The sequence below is a fragment of the Ornithorhynchus anatinus genome, chromosome 13 (assembly GCF_004115215.2).
Source record: "Ornithorhynchus anatinus isolate Pmale09 chromosome 13, mOrnAna1.pri.v4, whole genome shotgun sequence".
NCBI lineage: Eukaryota > Metazoa > Chordata > Mammalia > Monotremata > Ornithorhynchidae > Ornithorhynchus > Ornithorhynchus anatinus.
This window is the reverse complement of record NC_041740.1, coordinates 40,346,921-40,374,603: the sequence shown is the minus strand read 5'-3', so window position 1 is coordinate 40,374,603 and position 27,683 is coordinate 40,346,921. Positions and strand designations below refer to the sequence as shown.

Sequence of the window (27,683 nt, the reverse complement as noted above, 5' to 3'; positions counted from 1 at the left end):
TCCGTTTTACAGATGAGGGAAGGTAGGCCCGGAGAAGTTAAGTGACTTGCCCACGGTCACACAGCTGACAAGTGGCGGAGCCGGGATTCAAACCCATGACCTCTGACTGCCAAGCTTGGGCTCTTTCCACTGAGCCACATAAGGCTCACAGACTTCATCCCCATTTTACAGATGAGGGAACTGAAGCACAAAGAAGTGAGGTGGCTTGCCCAAGGTTACAGAGCAGATAAGTGGAAGAGTTGGGATTTAAAACCCAGGTCCTTCTGACTTCCAGGTCTGGCTCTATCCATTAGGCCATGTTACTTCTCTAATATTTCCTCCTTCCCAATGCGTCTGTCTCCGCTCCTTTCTCTCCACTTCAACTCTTAGATGTTGAACTGTCCTCCCAAGGGAGAGGGACCATGCCTATTTCCCACCTGTGCATTCTCTCTCAGCAGTTAGTACAGCGCTCTGCGCACAATAAATGCTTAATAAATACTATTATTACTATCCAGTGGTGGCTCTAGGCATTGTCTTCCAAGTCACCGAGCAGCAGCATGACCTGCTGGATACAGAATGGGCCTGGGAATCAGAAGGACCTGGTTTCTAATCCTGGCACCACCGCTTGTCTGCTGTATGACCCTGGGCAAGTCACTTTACTTCTCTGGGCCTCAGTTACCTCATCTGTAAAATGGGGATGAAGACTGTGAGTCTCATGTGGGACAACCTGATTATCTGGTAACTACCCCAGTGCTCAGAAAAGTGCTTGGCACATAGAGAAGCAGCGTGGCTCAGTGGAAAGAGCCCGGGCTTTGGAGTCAGAGGTTATGGGTTCGAATGCCGGCTCGGCCACTTGTCAGCTGTGTGACTTTGGGCAAGTCACTTAACTTCTCGGTGCCTCAGTTCCCTCATCTGTAAAATGGGGATTAAGACTGTGAGCCCCACGTGGGACAACCTGATTCCCCTGTGTCTACCCCAGTGCTTAGAACAGTGCTCGGCACATAGTAAACGCTTAACAAATACCAACATTATTATTATTATTATTATTATAGTAAATGCTTAACAAATACCATTAAAAAAAAGGCAAAGTCAGTCCCATGACCTGGAATCTTTGCTATGGGTCAGAACTTGCCTCCCTCCACACGGAATTAACCCTGTGCCTTTCTTCCAGGGAAAGTTCTCTTCAAAGATGGATACAATCTACTCTGAAGCCATGGAGGAAAAGTAAGTTGTCCCCACACTTTCCAATGAAAGTTGACCCAGCCCAAACTCCCCGCTGGCTCCCTAAACCTTACATTTTCCATCTGATCTCGAAGCAAGAAGGTGAAACCCAAGTCCCAGCCTTCTTTGGCTTGGTTTTGTTAACTCAGAAAGGCCAACCTGCCTGGAATTAGGGACGCGGGGACCCTGGGAGGAGCTGATGTTTTCAAATAAAAAATTGAAACACTTCTTCACCTAAGTACATCAAAGGAAATAAATCTCCCTTTTTCAGTTGGTTTGACTATGTAATGTCAATTCTACTCAGCCAAGCAGGATTGCGATACACTACTCTACTCTACTGGTGGCTATTTTGACGTTATTTTGTGGAACTGTGGTTGGCCTCCACTTACCTTTAGAGTCTTCTGAGTACTGGTGCTGAGAGCACGTTTAATTAGCTTGGGTCACCCCATTCTCCTGCTGTGGAAGCCAGGCCCATCCGGAGACCCCTCCCCAGCCCCCCACCAGGATTTGAGAGCAGGAAACCCGTCAGCCCAGCAATGTGCCATCGTAGAATGTGGAAAATGGCATCTCTGTTTTCCTTCACGGGGCCTCGTGGGAATTGACTGCTCTTCTTCTGTCTCTGACCCTTCTAGGGAGCTCACCCTTCCCACGCAGCGACGCTCCTCGGTGAGTACAGCCCCGTTCAGTTTCCCACGCGAGGATGAACTTCCCGGCAGCAGCCATCCTCCCTGATGGGGGACTCTGTCGTCAGAGGAGTGACGTTGGAGATTGGGGGGGACTGGCCTTTGAGCAGCTTATTCGAAGCCCATCTACCGGCTCCCACCTAGTAATTCAGGGGGAGAGTTTACCGTTCGTTTTGGCTTTACCACTCAGCCTCTAAAATCATTTTATGTTGAATGAGGAAAAGGCTTTCCAGACTGGGCAGGATGGAGGATGGCATAGGGAAGCAGCAAGGACCTGGGACCTGGGTTCTAATGCCACCTCGGTCCCTTGCCTGCTATATCACCTCGGGCAAGTCACTTCTCTTCTCCATGCCTCCGTTACCTCATTTGTAAAATGGGGATTAAGACCGTGAGCCCCATGGGGGACATGGACTATGTCCAACCCTGATTGGCCTGTACCTACTTCAGGGCTAAGTACAGTGCCTGGTACATAGTAAGCGCTTAAATACCATAAAAAAAATTGCCGTCCCCACAGAGGGCTGAGAAATTTTATTTTCAAGATGTCAAAGCGAGGTACAAGGTGGGTGGGTGTGACTAGGAGGGCAGGGGTGGTTCAGAGCCAGGCATTCCGCATGATCCGTTATTTCCAACAATTGAGCGTGGGATGTACGCTGCCGGAGATGCAGCAGAAAAACGTCCCCTTGAAATGCTGAGAGAGATGACCTGTTTCCCGACATTAAAGCCGTGAGCAGGGTGAGCTGTGAATTCAAGGCTGGCTCTCCGTCCTCCCCTGATGCCTGGAGGTGGCCTGGGGAGAAGTTGGGAAGCTGCTGGGGATGGGATCTGGGATGGGAAACAAGACCCGCTTCCTAAATACCCATTTTTCAGGCTTTATCAGTGGTTCTACCCCTATGTCGGGTGTGCTTTTGAATGGGCAGAGTGCCTCAAGGGTTAGGGCCGGGCAGGATAGCCTGTTTCTCTTCATTTCACCTTTTAAAATAGCCTTTTTAACAGCAGTAGAGATAGATTATAAGTTAAGTATATCAACGTCTATCTCCCCCTCTAGACTGTAAGCTCACCGAAGATGGGGAACGTGTCCGCCAACTCTTGTACTGCACTCTCCCAAGGGCTTTAGAACAGTGCTGCGGATCTAGTAAGCGCTTAATAAATGCCACTGATTGATGGTATTTATTAAGTGCCCACCATAGGCAGAGCACTGGTCTAAGCAGCAGGAATGAGCACATGATGACCTATAGCCCCTGCTTCTGAGACCTCACGTTCTGAGAATTAGGTGGGATGGGGTTTGGCCGGAGAGACGGAAGGAAAGGTGAGAAAAATTGAAAGAAAAAGCAACATAAAAGATGATCCCCGATGTCCAACAGAGACCTCATAGCGCTGCCCCTCTCCCAAGTCATCCAGGGTCAGGTCCCACCCAGAGATTTCCCATCATATTCAACTCTGAAGAGGCTGTTGCAGTTTGGATGGCCCCTCGTAGCCCCACCGGCACGAGGCACATTAGGAGTGGAGAGGCTCCAGGTGGCCCAGCGGGGCTTCTCTGTAACTTCGTCTGGAAGTCCGGCGGTCAGGAGGCTGAGCAACTAACTCTCTGTCCAGTCTGAGCCACTGTGCCCTTCTGCTCCTGGGAGCGGCGTGACTCTCAGGTGGCCCCAGGGCCGGGGCGATGGGAAGAAAAGACCAGTCTCTGCACTCTAATTTAGTTTTTTCAGCCTACCTTTTGAGAGTTATGAAAACGCAAAATTCACAGAAGGGGGTGGGAAGTTCAACTTTCTGCACCCGAGGTGGTGGATTTCTTAACGCGAGCACGTGACGACTTACCCCTTTAGCCCAATTTAAGAGAGGAGCTCACTTCTTAAAGTAGGGAAGGTAGCTAGGTAGTCAGGGCTCTGGAACCGCAGAGGGGTTACGAAACCGAGAATCCGACCGGGTGGCTGGCAGCTTGAAAATCGGTGAATCCTCTGAGATCATTTGTAAATGCATAGAAAATCTGTCTTACTCCTTTTCCCTCCCCACAGACTCCCAAAAGCAAGATGATCAGTAGTCCCATCTTGGTTTGCCTTGTCCACTTTCCGCCCGCGTCCCCCTCGGGGACAGACCGCCGGGCAGTCGGTTGCAGGATGTAATTTCTCTTGGAGCATTTGAGGTGTAGAAGGTTCGCAAAGACTAACGGTGAAAAGTCTCCGACGGCGGCAGCAGCAGGGATGGGATTCCTGCATGGGATGGGGCGGATTTGGAGGGTTGCTGGCCGTTCTGCCTCTGATTCCAGTTTGGAACTGCAAAAGCTGATGGCTAGTGGACGGTTTTCTGAAAAATAATGACTGTTCCCTGTAGATCTTGAAAGTTCCCCGGAGTCCACTACGAGACCTCAGAAGTGGAAATGAAATCATTCAGGTAGGTCCCTTGGGTAGGGGAGTCCGTCCGTTTTCCGTTTTCAGTCATAACTCACTCTGGAAGCCAGCCGTATTAAGGGAAGGGCTAAACTAGATCGAGAAAGTCAAAATGCAAGTAATGTGGTGGAAGCGGCGTGGCTCAGTGGAAAGAGCACGGGCTTTGGAGTCAGGGCTCATGAGTTCGAATCCCAGCTCTGCCACTTGTCGGCTGTGTGACTGTGGGCAAGTCACTTAACTTCTCTGTGCCTCCGTTCCCTCATCTGTAAAATGGGGATTAAGACTGTGAGCCCCACGTGGGACAACCTGATTCCCCTATGTCTACCCCAGCGCTTAGAACAGTGCTCGGCACATAGTAAGCGCTTAACAAATACCAACATTATTATTATTAAGAAGGCCGGGTGGGGGATGTCCCCAAATTGTCCTTAGCCATTACACGTGCACCAGTAAACAATCAGTACTAAGAGTAGTGTTTTCATGAAATATGGTTCATGACCCCACGGGTTTGTGCAGCTCAAGACTTTTTTGGCTCCTTTGGTCAGTACGAACCTCTTCATATCACGAGATTTTGCTCTCTCTCCATTCCTACCGCGTCATCCATCATCCAGTGACACAGAATGCCTTTACTATGCAGACCCTGTGCTAGGGGCCAGCTAAAGTGATTTCAAAAGCAGTCTTGACTCAGTCTGCCTCAGCTTTGATATTAAAGGAAAGGATTTTGATGGGGCTCACACAGACTGAGGCGTTCGTCCGAGTGCCGTTTCAGGTGGGGGAGGGTCGAGGATCAGCCCCTTCCTTGGGCCTGTGAAGCCAGAAATGACTTTGGTCGTCCGACCGTCGGCTGTGTGCTCTCTTCCCTTAGGATATCGGTGCCACGAAAGGCCGGAAGAGCTCTCGACGAGTCAGTTTTGCTGAAACTATAAAGTGAGTAACGGTGGGAATTAATCAGTGGTATTTTTTGAGCATCCAAATAAGTCAGGATGAAATAGTTGTGTGAATAATTGAGTTTACAAGTCAATATATGGTTATAAATATGTACTGAGAAGCAGTGTAGCCTAGTGGATAGAGCATGGGCCTGGGAGTCAGAAGGAACCTCTCTGTGCCTCAGTTAACTAGTCTTTAAAATGGGAATTAAGACTGTGAGTCCTATGTGAGGCAGGGGCTGTATCTAACCTGATTAACTAGTATCTACCCCAGCACTTCATACAATGCCTGGCATATAGTAAGCACTTAACAAATACAATATAATATATATATATATATATAAGTACTGTGACAAGGAATACATAAATGCTGAGGGTGACTGGTGTGGGGGATGCAACTAGGTGGTTGTGAATTAGTCAGGGAAGGCTTCCTGGGGGAGGTGTGATTTTTAAAAATTATTTTTATGTTTTAATTTTTTTAAAAGGTTTCCAAGGTGTGAGCTTGGTCTGAGAGATTTGGGGAGGGAAAGAGTCCCTGGTTGGGGGGAACAGGTTGAGCTAGGGTGAGAGGCAGGGAAGTCGAGGGTGAGGTGGAGGTAGAAGGAATGCTTGGGCAGAGTGCAGCTGGAAAGCCAAGGAGGTGCCGGTGAAGGGAGCGGACTAATCAGATGGGCAGAGCAGGTGAACAGTCTTGACCAGCTGGAGTTTGGCAGGTCCCGATGTTAGTGGCCCCAATTCCAGTTTATCTACGGTCAAACCCTCCTCATCTGGGAAGCGGCTGATTTTCGAAACCCCTGGTATTTTTCAGGGTATTTCAGAGGAGTCCCGACTCAAACAGCGAGGAACAGCCAGAAGATTTAGGTGCGTAATCTTAATTCCGCCGAGTCCCCGCTGAGCCTATTTCCTCTGTGTATGCCGTTGACCAAGAGAAGCTGTGAGTGTCTCGAACACTGAATGTCGTAGATGGGCAGCTGGACTAGTTTTCCTTTCTCTGACAGCTCAGAGCCCAGCGTGTGAGCTGGGAAGAAACCCATGTCCTCTAGGCTAAGCTCATTATGGGCAGGGAACCCATCCACTAATTCTATTGTATTGTCCTCTCCCAAGCGCATAGTACAGTGCTCGGCACGTAGTAAGCGCTCAGTCAATACCACTGATTGATTTGTCTTGGGACTATCCTTTGGCAACTCTTTCTGAATCCCCGCTGGCTCCCGTAATACTCTGTGTCTTCTGATTTGTTTTTAGGGAAAACAGCTGAAGAAGGAGAAAACATTCCACTTAGCCAGTAAGTGGGGCAAATGCTCTCGCACCTGAGGTCTCCTGGCATCAGTCGCTTCATTTCCTATTTTTTCTGATGGGTGGATTGTCCTTTAAAATGCAAAGCGGGCTCAGGTTTCCTTGCCTGGATTTAGGTTTGAGATTAGAGTTCTAAATTTCCATGAAATTTATATATCCCTAATCGATTTATTTATATTAATGTCTGTCTCCCCCTCTAGACGGTAAGCTCGGTGTGGGCAAGGAATGTGTCCGTCACATTGTTGTGTTGTGCCCTCCCAGGCGCTCAGTACAGTACCCTGCATAGAGTAAGCACTCAATAAATATGACTGATTGATTGATTGATGAAGGAGCTCTGCCCCCTGCCATTCATGGAGCACAGATGACCCGATTTGGGTTGGTACATCGGGTGCAAAATTCTCAGAAGCAAGGGATCCGTCACCAGACCCAGGAGCTTCATCTTTTGCTCTGTTTCCATGGGGCTCCGTTGCTCTGACAGAACGTCCCGTTTCTTTATCACGGCATCGATTCAACCCTTACTATGTGCTAATCGCAGCAGTAGATACAAAGTTATCAGATTGAACACGACACTGTCCCGAATGGGACTCACCCAATCTGGTTTATTGCCCTTTTACAGATGAGGAAACTGAGGCTCAAAGAGGTTAATTGATATGTGAAGAAGCAGCGTGGCTTAGGGAAAGAGCCCGATCTTGGGAATCAGAGGTCATGGGTTCTAATTCCGGCTTCGCCACTTGTCAGCTGTGTGACTGTGGGCGAGTCACTTCTCTGGGCCTCGGTGACCTCGTCTGTAAAATGGGGATTAAGACTGTGAGCCCCACGTGAGACAACCTGATAACCCTGTATCTATCCCAGCTCTTAGAACAGTGCTTGGCACACAGTAAGTGCTTAAATTCCATCATCATTATTATTATATTCCCCAGGTCACATAACAGGCCAACAGCAGAGTTGGGGCTCGAACCACCCCAATCCTGTGCTATTTCCACAGTGCCCCTCTGTCTCCTCATCCTGTTGAAACTGTTGAAGACGGTGCAACACAGCAGAATAGCATTTGTGCCATGCTTAGCCATAATCAAACAGGAGTGTCACTGCCAACTGGTTCAACTGGAACTGGGCCTTGAGCCTTTCCTCTCTTTTATTTTGGCAAAATCCCGGGTCTGTTGGAGCTGTCGGGCACTCCAAATAAACCTTCACACCTGAGGCTATTTATTTATTTCCAGGAAGGAAAGGCCGGAGGATATGCTATGTGAGATCAGCGGTGAGTATGAATATTGATCAGAATAATTATGGGGTTTATAGTGCCAAAGCACTATGCTAAATGCTGGGATAGATACAAGGTAATCAGATCAAACACGGTCCCTTTCCCAGATGGGACTCACGCTCTAAGAGAGCTCATCCCCGTCTTACAGGAGGAGAAAAGGAGGCCCAGAGAGGGCAAGGGATTTGCTTAAGGTCACAAAGCAGGCTGGTGGAAGAGGTGGGATTAGAACCACTAGGTCATGCGGACTGGAAAACTGCTGGTGGTTCGGTTTATGTCCCTCTCTATCCAAAAACCACCGCCAGTCACTCACTGTAGAGCCAATGCAGAAATAACCCCCTTGGGTACCATCCAGTCATTTCCTGAGGCGAGTCCATAGAGGTTGCTAGGAATTCTTTTGTGCCCGTAGCCTTCTGAACCTGTGCCCCAGTTTTAAGGCAGCAAACCATTTCGTTGAACCAGGAATCCAGTAAGTCAGAGAGAGGTGAAAATCCAAGAGGGTCTTTCCCAGGAGGATTTCCCCAAAGGGTCAAATTGCTCCCCAACCAGGTTCTGAAAGTCACCAAACTAGAAGTGAAACAGGTGGAGGTCGGTGGGGAACTCGGGGGTCTACAGGCCCGCGGTTCCCTCCCCCTCACCCAAAGAGGTCTGGCTTATTTTGACTGGGGTGGCTCAAAGAGAGATGGAGGTCCCAAGCTAAGTCTCCACCCGAGATGACTCTGGGAAACGGTCGGGAAGTCGGGGATGACTTCAGAGTACAAGTGGATTGTGCCTTGTGTGGCCACAGACCCGAGGCAGCTGTGTACATTGTACGGTTATTCTTCTAGAATGGCTACCCCTCGTGTGCAGAAAATGGCTTCTGAAAACAAGCTTTGCTGCCTCCCAGGGCCCCCAGGGCTTTGAGGGAGGGGAAGGAGGCTTCTACTGAGAAGCAGCGTGGCTCAGTGGAAAGAGCCCGGGCTTTGGAGTCAGAGGTCATGGGTTCGAATGCCGGCTCTGCCACTTGTCAGCTGTGTGACTGTGGGCAAGTCACTTCACTTCTCTGTGCCTCAGTTACCTCATCTGTAAAATGGGGATTAAGACTGTGAGCCCCACGTGGGACAACCTGATTCCCCTGTGTCTACCCCAGCGCTTAGAACAGTGCTCTGCACATAGTAAGCGCTTAACAAATACCAACATTATTACTGAGAGGTCTTAGGAATTGAGCAGAAAACCCTCTGTGGATCAAAATAGGTGCCTCTCCAGCCCCTCCCTTCTACTCCGCCCTTCTGACACCCCTCCCCCAACAGTAAGATGCAACAAAATAAGCTAGCTGGTGCACAACAAGGAAGGAGTGTGGGGGAAGGAAAAGCCAGATGCACGAAGTTTCCAGCCACCAATCCCGTGGCTCCCTTGCCTCAACCCTTCCTGCCCGGGCTCCAGTTGCTAGGTTGGAGGCAGATAACTCCTTAGCCCTCCTACCACCAAAGCGCAGCTCCCAAAAGTCCCTGGAAAGTCAGACCACCCAGTGCCTGAGTGACTGCCATTAGCAGCGCCGGCTCCATGGAGTGAAAGGAGATGGGCCCGAGACGGTAATCGGCCTTTTTATCTCTCTCCAAAAGGCATGGACACTCTGCTAAACGCCCCTATCCAGGCGCCATTGCAGCAGACTGAGGTAGGAATGAATTCAAGTTGTGGTTTTTTCCCCCCCATGCTTTCACTCTGTTCCAGTTCCTAGCTGAATAGTAACTTTATCCAAAAGTGCCAACTTTTCATTTCAAGCGGATGGGGGAGGCGAAGGGAGGGCAGGGATTTTTCTGAGGGAGGAAATGGGGATTGGGAGGGCACAAGTCTCACTGAGCTAATAAGCCAGAAAGCCACCGTTTTGGATCTTTTTAGCTCCGATTGGAAACTCTCAGATCTTGTCGGGGGCAGGGATGAGTGTTTGCCATCTAAGCTGATAGTTCTTTACTCAGAGCATTGTGAGCTTGTTCTGGGCAGGGAATGTGTCTACCAACTCTGTTGCATTTTACTTTCTCAATCGCTTAGTACAGTGCTCTATACAGTAAGTGCTCAATAAATGTGATTGTATAAATGGTGTTGGATTGGGGTTCTGATCCTTCAGTTAGCTTTTTGGGGCAATTAATTTTTCTTCATTCTATTAAATTGGATTATACACTGAGTGCTTTCTTTGCGGTCAGAGATTAATCAATAATAATTTTGCTTGAGTGTCTTCTGCATGTCAAGCACTGTACCACCAAAAGCACTGCTTTTTGGAGAAGCAGCGTGGCTCAGTGGAAAGAGCATGGGCTTTGGAGTCAGAGGTCATGAGTTCAAATCCCAGCTCTGCCACTTGTCAGCTGTGTGACTGTGGGCAAGTCACTTAACTTCTCTGTGCCTCAGTTACCTCATCTGTAAAATGGGGATTAAGACTGTGAGCCCCACATGGGACAACCTGATTCCCCTGTGTCTACCCCAGCGCTTAGAACAGTGCTCGGCACATAGTAAGCGCTTAACAAATACCAACATTATTATTATTATTATTACCAAGAACTTGGGAGAGGACAAAAATAATAATAATTATGGTATATTAAGCGCTCACTACTGCCAGGCACTGTAGTAAGCGCTGGGGTGGATACAAATAAATCGGAATCCCTGCCCTCAGAGATCTTACAGTCTAGCAGTGGAGACTGACGCAAAAAATTGTCGAGTTTTGGAAGAAGAGAATGGGAAAAGGGATTTGTAGGGGAGAAGCTGCTTAAATAGGGTGAGAAAGCTGCGGAGTACGGAAGGGCTCCAGGAGGTTGTGAGTGCCTAAGTGCAGTAGTGGCACGAAAGGACCGAGGGGCCGGTTGGGAGAATCTAACCTGGCGAGTAGATAAATCAAGTGGGAGAAGCCTCCTGGAGGATTTCCAAGCTGAACTCTGGGAACTTGTCTTCTGTTTCAGGGACCAACTGGGGGCTCCGCCTACGGAGATCGGCCAGCGGATGACAGAACCGTGGTCTTTGCAGATGAAAACCAAATGGATCTCACGGCCAGTCACACCGTGATGATCTCTCAGGGCCTCTTAGAGAGGACTGAGGAGTCCAAGAAGATAGACACCAAATCGTTCCTGGCTAGCCTGAAGGACAACACCACAGGGTCGGAGAGGAGTGAGAGCTGCGGTTTCTCCCCCAACCCTAATGAAGCAGCCGATGAGTATGTTCTCCAAGTCGAACCAAACCTCCCTTCTGATAAGAAGTTCAATTTCAGTGACTTGTTGAGTAGATTGAGACCAGGCCAACCTACTAACGCCCCAGGCAACGGGCCTGATACAGAAAACACTCTTACCTCTCTCCCATCTGGAGATCCCGGCAGCGATGTGTGTCTTCTGGGCCAAGAAGATGGTAGCTACAGGACCAGACTCTTCAGCGAGCAAGATGATGGAATGGACATGACCCAGCACCACACAGCTGTCATTCAGACCTTCGGGCCCCCGGGCAGCGAGGCCTTGTTAAAGCCAGGTGAATGTCGGGGAGGAACTTTTGGTGGCCCCGAAGACTTTATGGATTTGACCGTGAATCAAACCGGACCCATTTTCTCCTTTGGACACGAGCCTTCCGACAGAGAGAACTGGGGTTCCGAGGTCCCAGTGGGTCTGACCAGCAATCCTGGGGTTTGCGGTATTCTGCCACAGGACCCCAGTCCCGAAGACCTAACAGAAATGGATATCACCAGAAGCCACACGGTGGTTATAGACAATCACACGATGCCACAGGCAACCGGGGGTCCGGCACCCACATGGCCCAGCACAGCCTTTCCAGGGGCTTGGGCCATTTTTGACGCTAGCCCCAAGGAGGCCTCGGAAAATCCCGTGAGTTTCTCGGCTGGGGCAGTTAGTAAAAATCCACTGGGGTCTGGCCAGAGTTATCCCAAGATGCCTCCGAAAACAGAGCAGGCCGTCCCCGCATCCTCAGGGCCGATCCAGAAGCCCCTCCCTCTAGGCGGCAGGTTGGCGGTTTCCAGTTTGGACGCGGCAGAAGAAATGGAAAGAACCAAAAGCCACACGGTGGCCATTAGCCTCCAAGATGTGGAAGAGGCCACCTCGCAGAAGGCAGGGTCTCAAACTGAAGCCCCTCTTGATGCCAGAGACCTTGAGAAAGAGGAGGCATTGGAAGATCCCGGGGCAGGCATTCCTTCCAGGCGACCGCCGTCTTCTGATGCCACGGGGCGCGATGACGTCGAAGTCACTACAAGCCAGACTCTTGACATTAACAGCCGTGTCTTGAAACCCGCTTTAAAGGGAAGTTCCAGAGGGCCTGAGCAACTGAGAAAAAGTCTAGCTCTGTCGTCGTCTACCTCTTCTTCTGCTCGGGGCTTTGCCTTTTTAGAGGCACAGCAGAATCTAGGCAGGCCCAAAAGCCATCCCACCGTCACTGACTTGGGAACTGGCCCTGCACTGCCAAAGGGTGACGATACAGTCCCCCCGAGTAAAATCTGTAAACCACTGAGCGGGCTGCCTAACAGAGCCCTCGTCACTCCTGATTCATTGGATAAGGATTTCACCCAAAGCCAGGCTGGGCCAATAAAGCAGGACGGCTTTGGGCTGGACTTCCGTCAGGCACAGCCAACTGCAAACTCCGAAAAGACAATTTCCACAGTGCCAGAGCATAGTTCTTGGCCCAAGAAGATGCCATCCAAGAGAGCCTCAATCGCAAAGCCTCCTGCTACTGAGAAGACCCAGGAGTTTTCAGAGGGTGACATGGAGCTAACTAGGTGTCACACAACTTCAGTGGAAGGTAAAAATGTCTTAGGAGGGCAAAGAGCCATTAGAACCAACCCGCCGGGGCTTGTCGACAAAACAGTAGTATTTGCAGATGATCTCGATGACTTGGAACTGACGAGGTCCCACACTGTCAACATTGATCTCAACCGCCTGGAGAAGACGGCGATTCCAGACAAGTCCACGTCAGAGGTGGGTGGAAAAACGGGCTTGGCTGAGCCGAAGGCGGCGTCTACCGGCAGTGACAAGACCATCTTCTTTTTGGAGGATGACCAAGGTGATATGGAGATCACCAAAGGGCTGACGGTCACATTAGGGGGCAGAAGCTTTCTCCTGGGTGAACCACAAGAAAGTGGGTCCCTTCCTCTCGCTGCAGAAAAAACAGTCGTGTTTTCGGACGATCTCGATGACCTGGAACTGACCAGATCCCACACTGTCAACATTGATTTCAAAACCCTGGAAAAGATGACGATTCCAGACAAGTCCATGGCAGAGGTGTTCAGGAGACCAGGCTTGCCTGAGCCAGTGGTGCTAATTCCCGGTAGTGACAAGACCATCTTCTTTTCGGAGGACGACGAAGACGATATGGACATCACCCAAAGACATTCGGATCCAGTAGATGGCAAAAACTTTGTCCTGAGTGAATGGCAAGAGACTGGGATGCTTCCTCTCCCTACAGAAAAAACCGTTGTGTTTTCAGACGATCTCGATGACCTGGAACTGACCCGATCCCACACCGTTAACATTGACTTCAAGATCCTGGAGAAGACGGTGATTCCAGATAAATCCGCGTCAGAGTTGGTTAGAAGAACAGGCTTGGCTGAGCCAGTGGTGCTATCTTCCGGTAGTGACGGGACAGTCTTCTTTTCGGAGGATGACGAAGGTGATATGGAGATTACCAAAGGGCATACGATCATGGGAGATGGCAAAATTATTCTTACTGGTGAGCAGCAAGAAAGTGGGATGCTTACTGTCCCTGCGGAGAAAACAGTCGTGTTTGCGGACCATCTCGATGACCTGGAACTGACCAGATCCCACACTGTAAAAATCGATTACCAAAACTTGGAGAAGACAGTGATTCCAGACAAGTCCATGGCCGAGGTGGTTAGAGGAAAAGGCTTGGCTCAACCAAAGGCGATGTCTACCGGTAGCGACCAGACCATCTTCTTCTCAGGCGATGGCGAGAGTGATATGGAGATCACCCAAAGACATACAGACCCAGTAAGTGGCAAAAGCGTTCTCCTGGGGAAACAGCAAGAAAGCGGGATCCTTACTGCCCCTGCAGAAAAGACAGTTGTGTTTGCAGACGACCTCAATGACCTGGAACTGACCAGATCGCACACTGTTAACATCGACTTCAAGATCCTGGAGAGGACGACGATTCCAGACAAGTCCACGGCAGAGGTGGATAGAACAGGCTTGACTGAACCAGAGATGGCATCTACCGGTAGCGATAAGACCATCTTCTTCTCAGGAGATGGCGAGGGTGACATGGAGATCACCCAAAGACATACGGACACAGTAAGCGACAAAAGCTCTCTGCCGGGTGAACAGCAAGGAAGCGGGATCCCTACTGCCCCTGCAGAAAAGACAGTCGTGTTTGCAGATGATCCTGATGACTTGGAACTGACCAGATCGCACACCGTTAACATTGATTTCAAAATCCCGGAGAGGACGACAGTTCCTGAGAGGTCCACGGCCGAGGTGGGTAGGGCAGGCTCGGCTCAACCGAAGATGATGTCGGCCAGTAGTGACAAGACCATCTTCTTCTCAGGCGATGGCGAGAGTGATATGGAGATCACCCAAAGACATACGGACACAGTGGGTGGCAAAAGCGTTCTCCTGGGAAAACAGCAAGAAAGTGGGAAGCTTACTGTCCCCGCGGAGAAGACGGTTGTGTTTTCAGACAATCTCGATGACTTGGAACTGACCAGATCGCACACTGTTAACATTGACTTCAAGATCCCGGAGAGGTCCATGATTCCAGACAAGTCCACGGCCGAGGTGGATAGAAGAGCAGGCTTGGCTGAGCCCAGGGTGGCGTCTGCCCTTAGCGACAAGACCGTCTTCCTCTCAGGGGTTGGCAGTGATGCTGTGGGGATCACCAGGAGACACAGCGTTCTCCCGGGCGAACGGCGAGTAAGTGGTGTGGTTCCCGCTCCCGCGGAAGAAGCAGTTGTGTTTTCTGCCAATCTCGACGGCCTGGAGCCAACCAGCTCTCACCCCGCCGACCCAGGTTATGAGACCTTGGAGAAGATGAGGATCCAAGACAAGTGTTCCTCAGAGGGAAATTGGCGCAAAAGCTTGACTGGGCCAAAGACTGAGCCCCCTCCGGATGATTCGCCTCGAAAATGCCATACTTTAGCGTTAGGCCAGGATCTCGAAAAGGTAGTCAAGCCTAAATCAAAGAGAGTGTCATTTAAGCTCCCGGAGGGTCGTTCGGAAAACCTCCCTGCTAAGGCAGGAGAAAGCCAAGGGAAGGAGACCCCAGAAGATGACGTCTTTTTTACCTCTCCACCCCCACCAGGATTAGAGGAGAAGAGACACGATGTCTCCGGTCCCAAGGCGTCGAAGCCTCCGGGCCCTGAGAACGGAAATCCGAAGGGTCCTGTCGGAGAGCGTCCAGTGGCTGCATGTGAAAACGAATCCCAGATGTTCCGGGCTGCACAAGAGCCCGATAGCCTCGGTGAGAGGAAGGGAAAAGAAAATGTGCCAGCGCATGGAGGAGATAGTGCCGGGGGAGACTCTCAAACTAAATCGGACCCGCCTACGCAGATGGACCCGATCCCTAGCAGCGCTTCCCAACTGCCCGAGCCGGCAGTGCCCTCCGAAACCTCGGGGATCACCAACATCAAGGTGCAGCTCCGTAAGATGAAGAGGAAGTCAGAAGTCATTTCACCCCCGCAAACTGACCCCAAATCAAACGTCCCAGAGCAGTCGTCCACGGCGGCACAACAGGCAGACGACTACGTGCCCGCGGCCAAAAGCCGGGACCATCCCAGCACGAGCAGTAAGACGTCCCCGGGCGACCGTCCCCCCAGCAAGGGGAAGACGGATCCCAGAGATGCCGACCCTCCTGGTGCCGGAAGCGCATCTGCCCAGCCCGTTCTCAAGGAGAAAAGTAAGGTGGGGCGGCACTCCCTGTGGGTCTTCTTGCCCAAGCTGCCGAACAGAAGGAACTGCAGCGTCACAGGGGTGGAGGGTCCAGAGGAGAGGCCAGAGGTCCTCTATGACCAGCAGTTTTTGGACAGCCAGCCCTCCACCAGCCAAGCCGGAAATTTCGCGTTTTTCGATGCCCAGACGAAACTGAGCCCCACCGGGTACATAAGCGAGGAGTTCCTCCCCGGGGCCCCCGAAGAGACGGATTCCCTCGAAGCCTGGGAGGAGATGGGCCTCAGAGAGAGCCCGTCCCGCCACGACGCCGTCCAGGAGGCTTCCAGCAGCCACAAAAGATCCAGGCCACTTGAGGATGCGGACAAGCACCTGGACAAGAAGGTCCGGAAGACGAGGAGCAGCTCCGTCGGGGCCGCGGAGGTGAGCAGGAGCTTGAGGCCGTCTCTAGTGTTTTGTTTTTCCTGGGGGCGGGGTGGGATGGCAGGTGCATCTAATTAGTTCATTATGGAATTTATCAAGTGTATGTGGGTGCTGGACACTGTGCTAGGCTCTGGGACAGAGGCTACATGATTAGGTCAGGCGCAGACCTCTGCTCCACACGCGTCTAGTTCCAGAGGTTGGCACCCACAGCTCAACCGTACTCATTCATTCATTCAATCGTATTTATTGAGCGCTTACTGTGTGCAGAGCTCTGTACTAAGCACTTGGAAAATACAGTTCAGCACCAAATAGAGACAATCCCTACCCCACAACGGCCTCACAGTCTAGAAGGCAGGGGCATAGTCTAGAAGGAGGCCTTTCTTTAAGATGTCATCTAGTTGCCATTATGAATCGGTCAATCATTGATATTTATTGAGTGCTTACTATAATAATAATAATTACGGTCACTTGGTAAGTGCTTCTTAGGTGCCAAGCTCTGTTCTAAGCCCTGGGATAGATACAAGTTAAATCAGTTTGGACATAATCCCTGTCCCACATGGGGCTCCCACTCTTAATCCCCATTTTACAGATGAGGTAACTGAGGCACAGAGAGGTTAAGCACCTTGCCCAAGTTCACACAGCAGACCAGGAGAGTTCAACACAACAGAATTAGCGGACGCGTTCCCTGTCCTTAAGCTGACAGGGTAGAGGAGGAGACATTAGTGTAAATAATTTATAATGTATAATTTAAAGATGTGTACATATGTGTTGTGGGATTAGGGATGGGACAAATATCAAGTGCCGGTATCGTCGCTCGGCAGCTTTGCATTCCCGAAACGGAGGAGTCCCTGAGTTTAATATTGCAGAACAGCGAGGGGGAAGCTGGAGCACCAGGGGAAGGGGCCCGTTGAAAAGGTGCCTTGAGAATGGCTTTTGGGAAGAGAAAATAGAATTTGTCCAGCACCCCCTCACCCTTTTTTTTCCTCGTGGTCCTTTCATTCAATAGTATTTATTGAGTGCTTACTATGTGCACAGCACTGTACTAAGTGCTTGGAATGTACAACTCGGCAACAGAAAGAGACAATCCCTGCCCAGTGACGGGCTTACAGTCTAATCGGGGGAGACAGAAACAGTAGCCATAAGTAGAATCAAGGGGATGTACACCTCATTAACAAAATAAATAGGGTAATAAAAATATATACAAATGAGCAAATAAGCACAGTGCTGAGGGGAAGGGAGAAGGGGAGGAGCGGAAGGAAAGGGGGTAAAGGGGGCTTAGCTGAGTGGAGGTGCTTAGTATGTGCCAGGCGCTGGTCTAAGATACAAGCTAATGAGGTTGGGCACAGCCCATGTCCCGCGTGGGGCTAACAGTCTTAATCTCCATTTTACAGGTGAGGTAACAGGGGCCCAGAGAAGTGAAGTGGCTTGCCCAAGGTTACACAGCATTCATTCATTCGATCATATTTATTAGGCGTTTTGTGCGGAGCACCGTTCTAAGCGTTTGGGAAAATACAACACGACAATAAACAGTGACATTCCCTGCTCACAACGAGCGGCTCTGCCACTTATCAACTGTGTGACTTTGGGCAATTCACTTCACTTCTCTGGGCCTCAGTGACCTCATCTGTACAATGGGGATTAAGTCCGTGAGCGCCACGTGGGACAATCTGATTACCTTGTATCTACCCCAGCGCTTAGAACAGTGCTTGGCACATAGTAAGCGCTTAACAAATACCATCATTTTTATTAGTAGAGAGGCGGAGCGAGACATCAATACAAATAAATAAAATTACAGAATAAGTGCTGCGGGGCAGGCAGGTGGCGGGGCCGTGATTAGAACCCAGATCCTTCCTACTCCCAGGCCTGTGCTCTATCCACTAGGCCACGCGGCTTCTTCCTCTGGAAAGAGACCAGGTCCAGATCCGAGGGACAGAGGCAGGGTTCCAAACCGCACAGGACTTGTTACGCTCGACTCAGACGGGCTTCTGACAGCGGCCAGGTGTCGGGTGTATGAACAGACTGCAAGTCGGGGAAAGCCTCTCCCTTCGCGTTCTGTGAAATGAGCCTTGAACCAAATGTAAACACCCAGCTTGATGCCTCCGGCCTCTCAGAGGAAGCACAGATGGTTGAGAGGCAGTGAAACCCAGTGGGAAGAGCCTGGGATGGGGACTCTGGGCGATCAAGGTTCTCATCCCACCTCTGCCACTGGCCTGTGGTGTGTCCTTGGGGAAGACGTTTAACCTTACTGCGGCCCACTTTCCTCCTCTGTCAAATGGGGATGGCTTACCGTGCGCAGAACGCTGAACAGACTGAACTCCTCTTCTCCCTCTACTCCCTCTGCCACCCCCCCTTTACCTCTCCGCAGCTAAACCCCCTTTTTCCCCTTTTCCCTCTGCTCCTCCACCTCTCCCTTCCCATCCCCACAGCACTGTACTCGTCCGCTCAACTGTATATATTTTCGTTACCCTATTTATTTTGTTAATGAATTGTACATCGCCTTGATTCTATTTAGTTGCCATCGGTTTTTACGAGATATTCTTCCCCTTGACTCTATTTATCGCCATTGTTCTCGTCAGTCCGTCTCCCCCGATTAGACCGGAAGCCCGTCAAACGGCAGGGACCGTCTCTATCTGTTGCCGACTTGTTCATCCCAAGTGCTTAGTCCAGTGCTCTGCACATAGTAAGCGCTCAATAAATACTATTGAATGAATGAATGAATGAACAGAGCGCGTGGGAAGGTACAGTCGTAGCTCAGTGGAAAGACCCCGGGCTCGGGAGTCAGAGGTCATGGGTTCGAATCCCGGCTCTGCCACTTGGCAGCTGTGTGACTATGGACAAGTCACTTCACTTCTCTGCGCCTCAGTTACTTCATCTGTAAAATGGGGATTAAGACTGTGAGCCTCACGTGGGACAACCTGATTACCCTGTCTACCCCAGCGCTTAGAACAGTGGTCTGCATATAGTAAGCGCTTTACAAATACCAACGTTATTATTATTCAATAGAATTTGGTAGACATGATCTCCGCCCACGAGTCAGCAGTCTAGAGGGCATTAAGACAGCCACTAAAATAAATTACAGACAGGGGACATGGCACAGTGTAAGGATATCAGTCAGTGGTATTTGTTACACGCTTACTGCTCTTGGGACAATACAGTGCGACAAAGTTGATAGTCACGTTCCCTGACCACAAGAATCTGACAGTCCGTCAGTCGATCAGTGGGTATTTATTGAGCGCGTACAATGTGCAGAACACAGTACTAAGTTCTCGGGAGAGTTCAGTACGACAGGATTAGCGGACTCGACCCTGCCCATAACGAGTTTTCAGTCTAGAGGCAGGAAACAGACATTTAAAAAAAAAATTAGAGATTTGGGAAACGTAAGGTTATAAACTAAGTGTTGTGTTCTCTTGAGCCCCATGCGAGACAGGCACTGTGTCCGATCTGATTGCCTTCTGTCTATCCCACTGCTTAGTACAGAGTAAGTGCTTAATAAATACCATAATCCCGCAAGGGATCCTGACTTTAGATTGAAAACTCCTTGAAGGCTGGCACTGGGCCTTTTTACCTGCACTGGATTTTCCAAGTACTTAGAACAATGCTCCGCACACAGTAGGTGCTCGAGAAATAACACTGATTGATTAATTGATTGATTGAAAAATGCCTTCACCCCAAGCCCACTGCATCTATTCTCTTTCCCGACGGCTTCCCCGATTGATCTTTTCAGCAGTCCCACCAGGCCGAAGACCAGAAGGGTAAGAGTTCTCCCGGCCACCTCGCGAAGAGCTTGAGCAGGACTCCCGCTAGCTGCAGCAGCTCCCTGGACTCCACCAAGGCGGAGGGGTCGTCCATGGATTTCAGCAGTAAGCGGCGGGGGTCCTGGGCCTATTGTGGGTGTGAAGACTCGGGCGGGGGAGCGTGGCGAGGGAGTGGTCGTTGTTAGCGGCCTTCCTGGAAGGAGTCAAGTCGTTCCTGAAAAAAGTGGCCCAGGAGGGGTAACCCCGGGTCCTAAGCGGCCTCCTCTCTCCGTGTTTCTAGTGCAGCGAAGCAGTCACATGGAGTCTCAGTTCTCCAGGGACAGTATGTGCGAAGAAAGCTTGAAGGAGGTAAGGTCTGAGCCGTCCAGAAGTTGGGCGTTCTCGGTGCCAAGCCGAGGCGTTTCTGTTTTTACCGTCCTCCCTCTAAACTCGCCTCGAGATGACCCTCGGGAAGATCGGTCGAGCTGCCGCCCGGCCGCGGCACTGGCCGGCGGCCAGCCTGGGTTTGGTTGCCAACTCGGTCGGACTCCATCAGCTCCCTGGCACGGGCCAGTCTCCAGCCCCAGAAAGCAGTCACTCCCCCGCGGCAGGAAGAGCTCGGGTCAAGAGCGGCAGCCAGGATGACCCGCCTTGGGAGAGTTGCCGATTCTCTGCCCCTCCCTTGTTCCTCCCCCCAGAAACTCAAGGATGGCCGGATCACCGTGGGCGAGTTCTTCACCCTTCTCCAAGTCCACATCCTGATCCAGAAACCCCGGCAGAGCAAGCTTCCAGGGAATGTAAGCGGTCCTTCCTGTTAACCAGTCCCTCCGTTAGGGGGAACAACGCTGCCCTTCGATTCCGTCTGAAGCCAGCCCCACCCCGGGCATGGCCGAGGGAGCCAGGGGGGAGGAACAGTCTGCTGAAAAGCTCAATTCTATTTCCCAAGGCTGGCGAGTCTTGGATTTTTGACCTACATAAATCCTCCTCGCTCTTTTTCGTGGCCTTTGGTTCTGGGTGGGCCAGGGTAGGTGGCTTCTGCCTTCAGTTAAAGCCAAGAGTGCGGCTGTCATCTGTGGGCATAGTGGGGCCCTGAGGCCCCCGGTGCCCCCCCGGGAAGCAGGTGGCTGGCACATTTGGGAGACGATCAGGTTGTCACGGTCCCCTCTACCCCCTTTTGATGCATCACTCAGAACTTCAGGGGTGCAGGCCTCGCAAGCCAGCTCCAGCCAGCGATTCACCAGGGGAGGCAGCATGAAGTTGCCCCCACTCACCCTGGCAGGGCACAGAGCCAGCCCCAGGAGCCTCAGACCAAAATAGAGCCCGCATCCAACAGTGACTCTGACAGTAATCCCCCCTTCCGGATTTCTTTTAGAGCCTGACAGCCCGCTGGAAAAATCCAATAGGTGACCTCTCCAAAGACGGAGTGCTCTGCTTTCGTTGTGCTCTACCAAGCGTTTAGAAGTGGTCCATATAAAGCGATGATTGAGAGAGAAAATCCGCAGCCGGGCCTGAGCTCTGGATCGTGGATTTGACCTAAAGCAAGTCCTCCCGCGGGTCTCTGGATTGAGTTTGTCAACAGGTTTTCTCCTCTTCCAGTATGCCTTGAATGCCCCGTCCTCTCCAGAAGACCTGTTTATGAGCCAATATGTCTACCGCCCCAAGATCCAGGTTTACGAAGAGGACTGCCAGGCTCTCCGCCAGACAATTGAGGAGTAAGGCCGTTAGACTTGGTGACGGGGGTTGGGGGGGCGGGGTTCTGCACTCCTTCCCCGCGACACTGAGCTCAGGAGTGATGCCAAATGACTAAACAAGCAGTAATAATAATAATAATGATAATAATAATGATGGTATTTCTCAAGCAGAACTCTTCTTGGCGTAGCTCCCTGACCACGGGCAGAAACCTAGCATTCTACGTGAAAGACTATGCCACTCTAGTGCCCTTCCAGTGCTGGGTGCTTTCCAGATTGTGGTAACGCACTCTGGGACTGAGGAACTCAACTAGATTGGGTGTTCCCCTAAAGCCCTGGACAATTATAGAGCAGACCAACTCCCCTTCTAACAGACCAAGAGTCGTCTGCAGGGATTGACATAGTTAACCAGAATGTCTCTGTTTATATTGTTGTATTGTACTCTCCCAAGGGCTTAGTACAGTGCTCTGCCCACAGAAAGCACTCAATAAGTAAGACTGATTAATAATAATAGTAATTGTGGTATTTGTTAAGCGCTTACTCTGTGTCAGGTAACGTACTAAGCGCTGGGGTGGAATAAGTAAATCGGGTTGGACACAGACCTTGTCTCATGTGGGGCCAACACTCTAAATCCCCATTTTGCCGATGAGGTAACTGAGGCCCAGAGAAGTGAAGTGACTTGCCCCACATAGCAGACAAGTTGGAAGAGCCGGGGTTAGGACCCATGATCTTCTAACTGACTTCTGGGTTTCAGGTTGAAGCTGTGCACCAAGAGTCAAGATAAACTCCTGGTGGACGTAAACAGGAGCCTGTGGGAAGTGATGCGAGGCTGCTCCGATGAAGAGGTAGCTCCGAGCCTTTGGTCCCCGGCACTTCTCGGGGACCCCTGGGCCGCAGGGGTTTGCAGGACCCGCAGAGCAGTGGGGATTGGCGTGTCCTTTTCCCTGAATGGAGTGGGAATCTTCCCTTGAGAGGACCCTCTGGACCTCGAGACCCTGAGTTCATACTCTACCGAGTGTCTTCTAAAGAAGATCTTTTAAGGGAAGAGTTCCTTTACCTAGAATTCAGGGGAAGCGTTTCTGCAATTGTTGTTGGGGGGAGACTTTTTCCTTATGCCTGGTCGGAGAAAGCCTTATTGAAGGCACACCACCTCCAAGAAGCCTCCCCTCCTCTCCTCTTCTCCCACTCCCTTTTGTGTCGCCCTGACTTGCTCCCTTCGTTCAGCAACCCCCGGCCCCATCCCCATGGCACTTGTGTCCATATCTGTCATTTATTTCTTTGTGTATATTAATGTCTGCCTCCCCCTCTAGACCGTGAGCACGTTGTGGGAATTTGTCTATTGTCATATCTTACTCTCCCAAGCACTTAGTACAGTGCTTTGCACACAGTAGCGTTCAGTAAATACGATCGAACGACTGCAAAGCAGCAGCAATCGGTCGGCCTCAGAAAAGGCCAAGCGGCAGGAATCGTAGACCATCGGATGGGGCGTTTGTCCTAAATGTACACCCAACTTGGAGCTGGAAGTGAGGAATCCTAGCTGATCTTTCCACTAGGATGCAGACAGAAATACGTTCCCAGAAAGGGGGGAAGGAGGTGTTAGGAAATTGGGAAGACAACGAAGGCCACAAAGGGAATCGCCCTTGGTCCCTGGCCGGCTTTGGGGCCGCAACCTCCGCTGGTTCTGTCTCCTGCAGCTGAAGACCTTCGGAGAAGACCTGAACAAGATGAAGTCACGTTTCACCAAGAAGAGCAAACTCTTGGCCCATCAACGGAAGGTGGCTCTGTACAGTAAACTGGTGCAATCCAGTCAGGTAACACTGAGGCGGGGAGGAAAGGCAGGGGCAGCGGTGGGGCGACTCTTGGGGTTCTGGCAACGGGAAATAGGGTCCGGCGAGGCCCAGCCGGCCGCTAGCCAGTCCGTTCCAGGTCTGTCGGGATGCGTCCGAGCAGCGGGAGGGCCCGGGGTCTCACTCTGAGGGGACCATACAGGGACAACCAGACATCAATCAATGAGTGGTACTTATTGTGTGTTTACCGCATGCCGAGCACCCTACTAGGCCCTTGGGAAAGTGCAGTGCAACAGAGTTGGTAGACACGATCCCTGTCCTCAACGAGTTTCCAGACTAGAGGATGTGCTAGAAGCCACCCTAACGTGTGTCAGCTCCCACGTCCCCCGACCCCCAATCCTGGTTTCAGAAAGCTGGAGGGGCCCCAGAGAAGTCTAAATCTAGATGTTTTTGTCAAGTTCTCGCCCTCATGCTCAGGCTGGAGAAGGGACGGACTCGGGGAGGGCCTAGAAATGAGGATTGGAATCCCCAAGTCACCGGAGAGAGGGGCAGAATGCAGCCACCAACCTGGCCCCCCAGGCCGTGGCCGGCATTTTCGCCCCTGGGTGACTCTGATTCTCGCTCTGAAGGAGGAGGTGACGTTCTAGGGCGGGGGAGAGTCCCAAGGTCAGGCCTCTTCCCTGGCACCATCTCCTCCGGGGGAGTGTCCCAGGGGCCCCGGTTCAGAGCCCGCTGGTCACATCAGGATCCCGGTTGAAAAACTGAGCCGGCAGAGCCGGTTCCTTCCTGTGAACGTTCAGAGAGGGGCTTCCTGCCTGAGGTGGGCTGCCCCTTTCACTTCCCCGCTGAGGTTCTCGGACACAAAGTAATCTGCTTTCCCTCACTGCGTGCGTAGCTCCAATGGGAAAAGCTCCAGAGCGGGATGGAGAGGACGGATAGCATGCTGGAGGAAGCGGATTCCTGCCTTGCGGTGCTGCAGATAGGTGATGTTTTGGGGCGGGGGCGGGGGCAGGGGCGGGGGTGGGTCCCTCCCAGGATTTCCATTTGTCTGAGGGTGTCTCGGTAACTCACTGCAGGAGTCTTGCCTTACTGGGCATCTCCGTGAACCCATGCCACATTTCTAGGAGCGAGTGAGCCCCCAGGCCGACGACTCCGGGGTCTTTCAGCCACTGTCCCAGGATCCACGAACCGCTGTCTCACGGGCACATGAAGGAGGAAGGGAAGCTTTCCATGTTCTCTCCTCCCCTGATGCCGGAGCTGTGGTAGACACGCCCCTGACTGCCAAGGTCCCGGTCCTTCGGGGGATACGCGTGGGACGTGCATGGACCCTCCGTAATGCCTGGTGTTCTCTGTTAGAAACGGAGATCCTGGAGCAGTGTGAGGAGGATGCCAGCCCTGACTCAGACTCCGACATGGAATGGAAATGTGGAATGAGAGCTGTGAAACAAGGTACCGGGCTGGCTGCTGATAATAATAATAATAATAATAGTTACTATTATTAAGTACTTACCATGTTTTTCCAAAACTGTACCTTAGCACAATAGCTACAAGGATTTACGATGGGGTAGATACAAGATAATCAGATCGAACATCATCCCCGTCCCACACGGGGCTCACAGTCTAAGAGGTAGGGGGACCAGATGTCATATTCCCATTTTATAGATGAGGAATCTGAGGCTCCGAGACAGTAAGTGAACTTATCCTGGGTCACGCAGTAGGCAATGGGCAGAGCTGGGACTAGAAACCGGGTCCTCTGACTTCCAGTCCCACTTTCTTTCCACTGGGCCACGCCGCTAAGTCAGAGAGCCGTGTCTGAGGGGAGGTTCGGTGGAGTGGGGAATGGGAGAGCTTGGGCGATGAGTGCTGGGGAAAGGGCTTGTTCTGGGCAAGCTCCCACCCCCGCAGCAAGGGTGTCCTCTGAGGTCCGAACAGCATCCATCCAGCCTGACGGGGAAAATCGGACTCTGTTCTTGAGTGGCTGGAAACCAGGTTTGGCTATTCACCTCTTTCCATCTCTAAAGTGCTAAGTTTCCATTTCTTCTCCTTTTTAGAACTGGAGAGCCTGCAGAGTCAGGAGGAGGAGTTGCTAAGGTAGGGATGACAGGGTCCCAAATGTTGACAGAGGGGGAGGGGGTCTTGTCCCGAGGGGCCAGGCCCTGGGGAGACTAGGGGATCGGGTCCACTCCAGCCAGGATCCTCACAAGACTGTGGTACGAGGAGTCAGCCCTGGGGCGGATACAAGATCACGTCGGACTCGGTCCCTGTGCCGCAGGACGTTCACAGGCTAAGGAGGCGGGAGACCCGGTAGCGACCCCCTATTTTCCACTCGAGGGAACTGAGGTCCAGAGAAGCAAAGTGACTTGCCCAGCGTCAAGGAGCAGGCAAGAAGTCCCTTAGGATTGTGGAACGGGGAGAGCAGTTTCCCCTGGAGAAAGCCTGAAGGGAGAGGACTTCAAGGTCTGTGATTCTTCTCCGCTCGGACCCACCCGCCCGGGCGGATTTGGGAGTTTGTGCAGAGAGGCCCGGCCGACCTCCCCTAAAGCCTCTGACTCTGAGTTTTTGTCTGTAGGACCGTAGCAGACCTGAAGAGGGAGAAACAGCAGGCTCTTTCAACGATGAGCCTTTGGCAAGAAGAAACAAAAAGAGCGGAAAAGTGGATCAGTAAACTCACGTGAGGAAATCCGGGGGCCGGCCACTTGGGTTCCCCCTTCCAACCATTGGGAGGACGAGGACGGTCAGCTCCCGATTCCGCGCCTCGGGGGAGCGGAACAGCAGCGCGGCCTACGGAGCCCCAACGGGAGAATCATCTTGAGGCCGAGCGGGCGGGGACTTGGGGGGGGAACCTTAGCGGGCCGCAGCTTGGTAAGGGGAGGGGGCGGCCCTGGCGAGAGCCCCCTCCCTTCCGTGAGTGCCCCCCCGTGGGAGAGCAGATGAGACTCCCAGCTGGAGGTGGGGTAGGGGAGCGGGCCTTGAGAACCCCTAGCCGGAAGGACCAGTACCTCTGTGTCAACGTTCAGAGTGGGGCTTCCTGCCTGAGGTGGTGACCACTTTAACTTTCTCGGTGACTGTCTCGGGCACAAAGTAGTCCACTTGTCCTCATCACTTGTCACCCTTGCCTTCTCCACGGCCCTGGCGTAGAATGCGCCGTTTTGGCCCGCTGCAGCTGGACCAAATCACAGCCTTCTAAATCACCATTTGGACTTGGTATCACCCATGCAAAGGGGCCCAGTGGTGTAGGATTTGCCCCGCCCTCTCCTGCCCCCCCCCCCCCCCCGGTTGTCTGGCCAGATTCCAGCCATGACAGTCCCGATCCTTGGATCTGAATTTGCGAGAGCATGGTGTGGGGGGAGATGAATCATTATTTAATCAATCGGTCGTATTTATTGAGGACTTACTGCGTGCAGGGCATTGTACTAAGCCCGGGCCCTCTCACCCCATTTGCTTCTGATTTGGTCTACCTGATGGAAATTGAATTCCAAAACCTGGGGTTTTTGAGGAGGATTCTCATACTCTCTATCTCTGTCTCTGTCTCTTTAGCTTCTCAGAGTGGGAGATCAAGGAATGGAACAATCAGCAGGCCTCATTCACCTTCCTTTATGACTCACTGGACCTCACCTTCACCTTTGGGGAGCCCGTGGGTGAGGAGGGGACCCTCCCATGAGGTCAGGGCTGCCCCGAGGCCTTGGCAAGCAGACACAACTTATGCACCACTCAGGTTTTTGGTCTCAAATCCGTCGTTAGAGACAGGGCAGCCAGGAAGAAGCAAAAGAACAATTTTGGTATCATTCAGCACTTATTATGTGCCCAGCACTCTAGACTGTGAGCTCATTATGGGCAGGGATTGTCACTCTTTATCGTATTGTACTTTACCAAGTGCTTAGTACAGAGCTCTGCACACAGTAAGTGCTTAGTGAATGAATGAATGAACAAAGCAAACACTGAACAAATACCATCATTATTAAGCGCTGAGGTGGCACAAGATAATCAGGTCAGATAAAAGATCCCGTCCCACGCTGGGCTCACAATCCATGTAGAAGGGGGACTAGGCATCGAATCCCCATTTTACAGATGAGGAAAATGAGCCACAGAGAAGTGTAGTGATTTGCCCAAGGTCACACAGCAGGCAAAGCGGCAGAGCTGGGCCTAGAGCCCACGCCCTCTGACTCCCAGGCCGGGGTTCTTCCCACTAGACCACGTTGCTTCTCAAGGGGAATAACTAATTCTAAGGGGATCCTCATCATTTTGGAAACAAGTTTGTGGGCAACCCACATCCTACTCTATTGCTTAATAAAACCCGCTTAGAGCAGAGCTTTGGAGACAGCGCTTCTTAGACCGGCAGCTTTGCTCCGTAATAATTGTGGTATTTGTTAAGTGCTTACTATTGTTATTATCATTACTATTATTTATTGGGCACTTACTGTGTAGAACCCTGTATTAAGGGCTTGGGAGAGTACAATATA

The 27,683-nt window shown here is 51.6% G+C and overlaps 1 protein-coding gene across 2 annotated transcripts in view; it reads left to right on the top strand.

Annotated features, from left to right (window-relative positions):
- The window catches only part of KNL1 (kinetochore scaffold 1), a 38,718-nt gene that overhangs the window by 7,003 nt on the left and 4,032 nt on the right, over positions 1–27,683 (top strand). Inside the window, exons 2-21 of one of the 2 annotated variants that reach the window (XM_029077853.2) lie at positions 1,151–1,203; positions 1,833–1,866; positions 4,212–4,271; positions 5,130–5,191; positions 5,999–6,051; positions 6,433–6,472; positions 7,701–7,738; positions 9,340–9,392; positions 10,666–16,014; positions 19,742–19,874; positions 20,050–20,117; positions 20,447–20,545; positions 21,345–21,460; positions 22,191–22,281; positions 23,131–23,247; positions 24,119–24,206; positions 24,580–24,672; positions 25,275–25,314; positions 25,793–25,894; positions 26,761–26,861. In XM_029077853.2, the coding sequence (XP_028933686.1) occupies positions 1,169–1,203; positions 1,833–1,866; positions 4,212–4,271; positions 5,130–5,191; positions 5,999–6,051; positions 6,433–6,472; positions 7,701–7,738; positions 9,340–9,392; positions 10,666–16,014; positions 19,742–19,874; positions 20,050–20,117; positions 20,447–20,545; positions 21,345–21,460; positions 22,191–22,281; positions 23,131–23,247; positions 24,119–24,206; positions 24,580–24,672; positions 25,275–25,314; positions 25,793–25,894; positions 26,761–26,861 (6,772 nt within the window). In that variant the 5' untranslated portion in view covers positions 1,151–1,168. Of the gene's footprint in view, positions 1–1,150; positions 1,204–1,832; positions 1,867–4,211; positions 4,272–5,129; positions 5,192–5,998; positions 6,052–6,432; positions 6,473–7,700; positions 7,739–9,339; positions 9,393–10,665; positions 16,015–19,738; positions 19,875–20,049; positions 20,118–20,446; positions 20,546–21,344; positions 21,461–22,190; positions 22,282–23,130; positions 23,248–24,118; positions 24,207–24,579; positions 24,673–25,274; positions 25,315–25,792; positions 25,895–26,760; positions 26,862–27,683 lie in introns of both variants that reach the window. The other variant, XM_029077852.2, reaches the window with a different exon arrangement.